We start from the raw sequence: 9,390 nt of genomic DNA, 5'->3' as shown, positions 1-9,390 counted from the left end.
TTTCCATAATTATTCGTACGGATTATTTCCGTAGGGAGGACGCCCATAACCGCAGTGGGCTCGTGCAGGAGTGGAACATGGCGGGCCGCGTGGTGCACTGGCCGGGCCGGCAGAACTGCCCGCCCACAGCCATGGTGGAGGCGCACGAGTCGTCGGCGTGGACCACCAGCTACGTGGCCCTGCAGCCGGACCATTACACGCGGGCGGCCCTCTCTCGGCGCGCCGTGGTGCTCTTCGGCGGAGCCCCCGGTCTGCTCTGCCGGTCGCTGCTGGACGAGGCCGCAGACTGGAGAGCCCCCGCGGTAGACGTCAGGGTGAGTGGCTCGGCATTCTGAGCGCAAATTCAAGTGGGCCACGCGATGGGCTTTTATTTTCTATTTAAAGACGGATAGGAGAGCGTGGAAAGCATAAAATACATGTTTCAATTGGATGTAGAGCACCTGCTTCACCACCAGTGATTCAGGTAAGCAGACATTTCGAATGAAACGTCGCAGACAGCCATGCTCCGGTAACCGCCGGTTGAACACCTGAATTCCTGTGTGCAGTTTATTTTAGCGAGTTTTGAAGCGCGTGGATAGACGGACAAAAAAAAAGTGGACCTAACCTTACCGGCTTAGCGCAGTAATCAGCGAGATCTGACTGGTATCAGTAGCCTTGAGCTATGGAGTTGCAGGCCCGTTTTGCCGGCTCACAGCCGACTTTCCGGTTGGGCGTCTCTACGCCACGTGGATACTCCACCTTCCTCTTGCGGTCTCGGGTCGACCCCGTTCCGTGCACACTACATGGACCACGTTGGCACGAAGCAAATAAGACTGTCCATTTTCCAGTCTAGCCTTATTGGCAGTCGAGAACCTCCTCTGGATTTGAGCAAAAAAAGGGCATAATTTATTTAATTATTTTTTTGGACACCTACAGCGCCCCTCTGGCATTAGTCTAAGGGAGAAGAAAAAAACATGAGTGCACAGATGATAAAATACACATTCAGAAGCAAATTGAAAAACTTGAAACAAACAGTGAAAAATAAAGCGATACGTATAAACGTAGTTGTCTTGATATTTGCATCACTTAATCACACTGTGCCCCGCTGCGGTGGCTCAGTGGTTACGGCGCTCTGCTCCTGACCCGGAAGACTCGGGTTAGATCCCGGCCGCCGCGCCCGAATTTCGATGCAGGCGAAATTCTAGAGGCCCGTGTACTGTGCGATGTCAGTGCCCGTTAAAGAACCCCAGGTGGTCGAAATTTCCGGCACCCTTCCCAACGGCGTCCCTCATAGCCTGAGTTTCTTCGGGACGCTAAACTCGAATAAACCAAACCAAACTTAATCACACTGTATCATGGTCCGTGCAAAAGCAGGTATGGGGAGTGCTAAAACCCACAATGCTAACAATACTAAACAATGCTACAATGCTAAAACCCACAAGGCAGAACAGCGCAAGCTACACACGGACAAGAAAGTAGAGGAGACACACACAGCGCTGACTTACAACTGAAGGTTGATTTTTCCAGACATTTCGGTAAATACACAGCAGCATCAAGAAAATAAAATCAACCGAGTCTGATAAACAGTCACCGCCACTAGAAATCACACAGGAGAACTCCGATCATCCAGCTACCGATAAGAACTGTAATTCCTTATCTATAAGGGCTATGGAAGGGGTGCTGACACAACTTTCTTTAAGATGCGCAATTTTCACGGCTTCAGTGATTTCTCGCGTGGTTTTGTCATCGCACCTGCGCAGCACGCTCGTGTTACCTAGCTCATGGGTACACTTACAATCTCGACAGTGAATGCCCAGATCTAAATTTGAGCAACACTTGTTGGGCTAGTTGGTAATGCATTCTTCTGAAGGAACCAGCGCACAAAACACAACGGACAAGGCAATAAACATCGCATAAAAAAAAGGCGGAACGCGACGGACAGGAGCGCTGAACTTACAACTTTATTTCGGAAGTACAGATGCAACGTATATATATAGCCATGTCAGGGGGGCGTGCCACACAAGGAAAGAAAGAACAAGTGGAATCTACAAGGTCATGAAGAGACAAGCGACACAAGCAAACCAAAGATCTTAACTAATATAACAAGTGAAGGTGAGAAGTTTAAACGGAGGCAAGAAAAACAACAGGGAAAAAACAGCGAAAAAACGCCAGACCTCGTGAAGATGAAAATTGATACTGATAATAAAAACCGATAAAAACAAAAAGGTAAGAACCAATAAAAGCGATAAAAGCAATAAAGTTAACAGGGCAATGGAAAAGAAAAAGATAAGATGCCAACAAGTAACACGGCAAAAATACTAACAGCTAAAATTAAGAAAACATCGCGGCAAAACTAACAGCTAAAAGGTAAAACCCACAGAAACATAAGGTTATGTCTTGTGTATCAAATAGCGGAATAAAGTTCGCGGGAAAAAAGACGGATGCATATGGTGGGAAGTTAAAATGTTCGTGTCTCGAATTTTTTGCCAGATAGGCGAGTTCTTTCTCAGATAAGCGACACTGAAGGCTGGCTAATGGACTGTTCTTTTAACGCAGCTATTGTGATTGCCTCAACTATTTCACGGGGCCTCGTGTTTCTGATTGTGGCTACTACCCGAGTTTTTTCAAAGTGTGGCACACATCCTGTTTCTACATCTTTGCAATCCCGACAATGGATACCAATGTGACGGCACTTTTGTACATTTGCGTTGTAATCATGTTCTTTTAGTCTTTCATTTAAACAACGCCCTGTCTGTCCAGTATACTGCTTTCCACAGGACAGAGGGATGGAATAGACAACTCAATCGGTACATTGCACAAAATTACGAGGAACTTTAGCGGCTAAAGTGCTGAAAGGCGAAAGCCTGAGTGCTGCATTCCGCTACGCGATTGTTCACTTCACATTTTGTTGGTGCATTAATTAACTGCCAATTAATGACGCTTAAGCTTCGCCTTTAGTAGTGGAACGCGACAGCGTGTTGTAGCGCTGCCACTGAGTCCATTGAACGCCACCACCCGTTCGGCGCGACGCCTTGCCCTTTGAACGCAACGCTTTTTAAGGAAAGGAAATGGGGCTGTAATTCTCTGTCATCTCGGTGGACACCTAAGCCGCACCGTACAGGAAGGGAGGAAGTGTGAGTGAAAGAAAAAAGAGGGGCCGTAGTGAAGAAAATGAAAATTGTATTTCAGGAAAGGAAATTACGCATTAACTGTCTCGCATATCTCAGTAGACACTAGTCGAAAATTGTATTTGACGAAAGAAAGTTGCGCAGTAACTGTCTCACATATTTCGGTGGACACCCGTCAAAATTCGCGCGTGGTGACATCACGACAATTTGGACCAATCTGAAACGCGGACAAATACGCCTTGCTCGTCAGTAAATTGGTTTTTGAGGAAAGGAAATGTATCTGTCTCGCATATCTCGGTGCACTCCTGAACCTCGCCGTAACGGGAAGGGAGGAAGATGGGAGTGAACGAAGACACCGTATTCACTAGACGCACCTTTGTTCATTCCAAACCATCGAGCTGGCATGGCGGAGTGGTAGCGTGCTCGACTCGCACTCCGGAGACCGGGGTTCGATTCCCAAGCTCGGCCAATTTCTTACTCGGTTTTATTTATTTATGTGGTCTGACTAGAAAGGTTAATTGGACTAATTGGTGAAGTAAGCAATTAACTAAACTCAAACTTACTCTGAGCATCACTATACGATCACTTTAATTGGTTGCATGGTTAGTAGCCAAAGTACAATTGGCCCCGTTTGAAATTCGCGCACTGTGACGTTACGACCGTTTCGACCAACTGAAAAGCGTGACATTTCTTGTCGACAGCTCCTGCTTACAACGATGAGGCATTAAAGGCTTCCGCCTTAAAATTCTTCTGGTGCCTGATATTGCATATACTCTCTTTTTTACGAGTTTCATTGACCTTTCTGCAAAGCTGGGAAAGTCGCTTTGGGGCACTAAAGACGACTTCAACTCGAACACGTTTCCCAATTTTCTTCATGTTGTGCGAAATACGATGCAAGTAGGCCATAACAGAGACTTTTTTTTTTTTTGCTATTGGCGTTGTCAGTCGTGGCAGTCGAATCGGATCGTTTCGATTTTTCAAGCATTGCTTCAGCGACTGAGGCTAAAAGCTTAGTGGGGTAGCCAGCATTTTCTAACCTAATTGTTTGCGCTAAAAAACTGGTCTCAATTTGGTGTTCACACGATTTTACCAGCGCATTTCTAAAGATTCCTTGAACTACATTCCTTTTAACCAACTTAGAGTGGGTTGAGTCAAAAGGAAGTACCGGCTTCTGGCCCCTTGGCTCATAAGACCAGCATAGGTGATCACACCTATGCTGTTAGTATTTTTGCCGTGTTACTTGTTGGCATCTTATCTTTTTCTTTTCCATTGCCCTGTTAACTTTATTGCTTTTATCGCTTTTATTGGTTCTTACCTTTTTGTTTTTATCGGTTTTATTATCAGTATCAATTTTCATCTTCACGAGGTCTGGCGTTTTTTCGTTGTTTTTCCGCTGTTGTTTTTCTTGCCTCCATTGAAACTTCTCACCTTCACGTGTTATATTGGTTAAGATCTTTGGTTTGCTTGTGCCGCTTGTCTCATCATGACCTTGTAGATTCCACTTGTTCTTGCCTTCCTTGTGTGGTACATTCACCCCCCTGACATGGCTGTATGTATACGTTGCATCTGTACTTCCGAAATAAAGTTGTAAGTTCAGCGCTCCTGTCCGTCGTGTTCCGCCTTTTTCTTGTCCGTTGCGTTTTGTGCGCTGGTTCCTTCAGAAGAATGCCCAGATGGCCTGAGATTCGTTGCGCCACATTGTGATTGTGCTCGGACAATCTCTTATTAAGGCATCTGCCGGTTTGGCCTACGTATGCATGGCCGCAAGACAAGGGGATAGAATACTCAACGCCCTGAGCACAGGAAACGAACCGGTCGCGATGATTTATGGTGCATCCTGTGTGCTTGGCGGTGGTGGTGAAAAACTTTAATCAAAGAGAGCTTGAGGGTTAAAAAAAAATAATAAATAACCCTGCTGCATGGTCGGTATCCTTAGTCCGGGACACCGCATGACGAGGCCCCGTCTCGCGCCCGCTTGACCAGAGCCCTTTGGGACTCCAGTGTGGAGCAGTTGAGGAGGGCAGTCTCCCATGCCTCTCGGGTGGGGGTGGGGGAGGGGGGAAGGTGAGGATTCTGAGTACATGCCCACACCATGTGAAAGATATCGCAGATCTCTCCACAGTGCGGGCAGCGCCGATCTGTGTTCGGATCGAAGTGTTTTGCTATTGCAGGACAGAGAAGGGTTCCTGTCTGCAGGCGCCGCAGAGTTCGCTCCTCCGCCTTACTCAGCCCCTTGGCAGGTGCCGGGTAGAGACGGTGGCTGTCGCAATAATAAATTAGGATTTCGCGGAACCGCAGAAGCGGTTTATGAGCTTCTGAGCCATGAGAGCTAGGATGAGGAGCCCGGTGTGTGAGCGCTCGGGCGGCCGCATCAGCGGCCTCATTGCCTCGTAGACCCTGGTGGCCAGGAGCCCAGATCACTTTTGTGCGAGTTGGATCGGCGAGAGCGCGTCTTAGAATTTGCGAGGCCAGAGGGGATATTTCGCCTGCAAGATAATGTTCACAGGCCCGGCGAGAGTCTGTAATAACCGTTTTCGATTTTGGATCGGCGGCAGCGAGAGCTATTGCGACTTCCTCCGCTCGTGTTGAATTTGGAGCCCGAAAAGATAGCCCATCGACATTCATTCCCCGGTGGACTACGGCAGCCGTGAAGAATCCCGCGGGCGACGGCCCTGTGATGTCCACGTAATAGACGCCCTCTTTATACCCATATTGCCTCTCAAGCGTGCGAACCCGCGCTTGTCGTCTGCCTTCATGTGAAGCCATGTCCATGTTACGCGGGAGCGGAGCGACCAAGAGCATGTGGCGCCACAGCACCGGGATGTTCTCCGTCCCCTCTGGTATGCATGTGTGTTGGATGTGTAAGCGGTTTAGCAGGCGGCGCCCAGGCACCGTCTGCGATAGCCGCGTATATTGGTTCACGAGGTGGGCCTCCCGCAACTCCTGATAGGAGTTCACCACTCCCAACGCCTTCAGTTTGGCGTTGGAGGTAGCCACCGGAAGGTCCAGTGCTCGCTTTGTTGCCTTCCTGATGATGGCGTCAATGCGCTCGTCTTGTTGTTTGGTGGTGCGTAGGTACGCCACGGCGTAGAGGATCCGGCTGGTCACGAAGGCATAGGCGAGCCGTAGCGCGTCCCTGCCCCGCAGACCACCCCGCTTGTTGGAAACACGGCGGATCATGCGCCCTACCTGTTCACCTATGCTCTTGAGTTTCGCTATGGTAGAGTCCGGCCTAAGTTTGTTATTGATGAACAGACCCAGGATCCGGAGCTCCGCCACTTCTCTGATGGGACCGCCTGACAGAGATATGTGTAGAGACGTGTTGTCCTTGTGGTTTGTCCTGACGTGTAGAAGCTCTGATTTGGCGGGAGCACATTGGAGACCACAGTCGGCAGCATATGCTTCGACTATGGTGGCGGCCTGCTGAAGGCGGTCCTCTATCTCCCCAAGGCTCCCCTCGGTGGTCCAGATTGTAATGTCGTCTGCGTAGAGTGCGTGTTTTATGCCATCTACCTGAGCCAGTCGGCCGGGCAGGTGCATCATGGCGATGTTGAAAAGGACTGTGGTGTACCTCGTGTACCCATAGAGTACGGGCCGTACTCCTCGTCCTCGATCCGGAGGAGTGCATGACGCGCAGAGAGGAAGTCTCTGACATAGGCGAAGACCTTCGCCCCGCAGTTAGTGGTGTTCAAGTTAGAGAGTATGGTGGCATGTTTAACATTGTCAAACGCCCCCTTAAGATCGAGGGCGAGAATGGCCTTGTCGTTTTGTTGCATGGCTGTGGGTCGTATTATGTCCCTGTGTAGTTGGAGTAGGACATCCTGTGCAGACATGTGCGGGCGGAACCCGAACATAGTGTCTGCAAAGAGGCCCTTACCCTCCATGTATGGAGAGAGGCGATCCCGAACCATCGTCTCCATGAGCTTTCCCACACACGAGGTTAATGAGATGGGTCTCAAGTTGTCCGTAGTCACGGCTTTACCTGCTTTGGGGATGAACGTTACAAGGGATGTTTTCCATTCGAGTGGGAGCGGACACCCATCCCAGATCTGATTTATGTATTGTAGCAAATGGAGATATGCACAGTCGCAGAGGTTCGCCAACAGTTTCACTGTTATGCGATCCCGACCCGGTGCCCCACCTCGGCGCATTTTAGCCAGGGCCGCCTTAAGGTCATGCAACTCAAAAGGGGCGTCTAAATCCTGATTTGGCTTGCCGGAGTACGTGTACTCGGGCCCAACCGGGTCGTTTGTGCGGCAGAGATACCTGTCGCACAAAGTGTCCGCAAGTTGCGCCGTCGTACCTTGGTACCCGTGCAGAGCCCGCCGGAGCTGTTTTTGCGTCTCCCCTTTCGTTTGAGAAGGGTCGATGAGGCTGCGCAAGAGACGCCAAGTCCCCTTCGAGCTCATCTGACGCGCTGCCGAGTTGCAGCGTTCTATCCAATTGGTGTCTGTGAGCTGGGCGGCATATGCCGCAGCCTGCTCCGTAAGTTGTGCAATACGAGCTCTAAGCTTGCGATTCGTCTTGCGACCCATTCGATTAACGCGCTTGGACAGGATTGACAAACGATCCGGAGTAAGGTGGAAAGTTGGGCGAGTTGAATGTTGTTCATGATGAAGTTTAGCGCCAAAAACGAGGACAAAGAAGGAGTGAAGACACAACACGAGCGCTTTTTTCGCAACTAAAACTTTAATGGAAGAACACATAACATATATACCCATCTCGTGAAGTAAATCAAAAAGAAGAAACATACATGATATGGTCAAGATAAACCTTAGAGGGCGATACATCTGAAGAGTGCTGAGGGTGCAAAAGCTACATAAAGGGTGCAAAAACAGGAAACTTCATGGTCACAATCGCAATCACGAAGGCGAAACCAAAATACCAAAAAAACCAAAAAAGGGGGGAAAGGAAAAGATATTAATTCCACGTGTGATCCAGGTATGCCAGCTCTTTTTCTGTTAAAGAAATGGACGGTGCGCTTATGCATGAATTTCCCTGTCGCGAAATATAAAAAGCCTCGGTAATTTCGCGCTGGAGGCGTTCTCTATGATGTGACAGAATTTCAGCCTGCGCATAAAGTGGATTGCATTTTTTCTTGCACACTGGGCCACATTCCGGCACACAATCCGGCTTGCACTCCTTACATTCTTGGCAATGGTCAACCAAATGCGAGGACTTCGACCCAGAGAGCGATTTCTCGTGTTCTTTTAGCCGCACGTTTACACAACGCCCTGTTTGACCTATGTAGGTCTTGCCACAGGAAACAGGGAGTTCATATACCACACCCGTTTTGCACGGGATGAATCCCGAAGGATGGCATGTCTTCTTAATTTTATTTTGTCCTCTCTGGTTCCCTATTGTTCTGCTTACTAGGCCGCACACTTTCTTGAGCTTGTTTGGGGCCGAGAAGATTACCTGTACGCCATAGCGCCTGGCCACGTTGGCAAGGTTGTGCGAAAGTTGATGCTTATATGGTATCACCACTTTTTTCTTCTTTATCTTCTCCTCCTTTTCCTTCTTTGGGGCAATACCTTTTACCCAGCGGATAAGTTTTTCGCATGCAAAACCAATTGCGCTGTCCGGATAGCCTGATGTCTTTATTCTATTTACTTGTTCATGAAAACTTTTAGCCATGCCGTGCGTGCAGGACTTTACCAGGACTGAACGTAGGCATGAGAGTACAATGCCATTTTTTACAACTTTCGAGTGGCCTGAGGCGCAATGCAGTAGGGGTTTTACTGATCGTGGATGATAGCGCCAGCAAACATGAGTCTGGTTGAAAGATAGCAGCACATCAAGAAACTGCAATTTATCTCCGGCTGGTAATTCGAATGTGAAAACGAGACCATGTCCACACTCCCGGAAGACCTTCAAAATATTCACAACCTTGTCGGTGAAGCGTGCACTGTCCACAAGTACCAGATAATCATCCACGTACCTAAACACATGAGAACACATGTCGTTCACACGGCTTTCAAGACATCTGTCCACGCTACTGAGGAAGATGTCTGAGAGTACGGGCGCCACACATGAACCAATACATACACCTGACTTCTGTATGTACGTTTTGCCTTCCCAGGTGGCATACGTAGACTTCAGGTAAAACGAAAGCAATTCAAGGAAAGACTCCACCGGGATTCCTGTACTGTTTCTGAATATTAACTCATCATTTGATTCACAAATACAGTTCTTCACGCTATGCATAAGGGCCGAGTGAGGCAAAGAATAAAAGAGGTCGGTTACATCAATGCTGAAAGCTTTGCTGCTACCAGGGTTACAC

General features: G+C 48.7%; 1 protein-coding gene across 1 annotated transcript in view; it reads left to right on the top strand.

The window, feature by feature from the left end:
- Positions 1-9,390, top strand: part of LOC149367502 (WD repeat and HMG-box DNA-binding protein 1-like) — a 248,311-nt gene that overhangs the window by 45,128 nt on the left and 193,793 nt on the right. The window contains exon 2 of the mRNA XM_089555875.1: positions 69-314. Within this exon, the coding sequence (XP_089412001.1) occupies positions 69-314 (246 nt within the window). The remainder of the gene's footprint in view (positions 1-68; positions 315-9,390) is intronic.

The sequence above is a fragment of the Amblyomma mixtum genome, chromosome 1, assembly GCF_055824585.1.
Source record: "Amblyomma mixtum isolate Tamu chromosome 1, ASM5582458v1, whole genome shotgun sequence".
Classification (NCBI taxonomy): domain Eukaryota; kingdom Metazoa; phylum Arthropoda; class Arachnida; order Ixodida; family Ixodidae; genus Amblyomma; species Amblyomma mixtum.
Note: the sequence above shows the minus strand (reverse complement) of the source record. Positions and strands in the feature narration are given on the sequence as shown.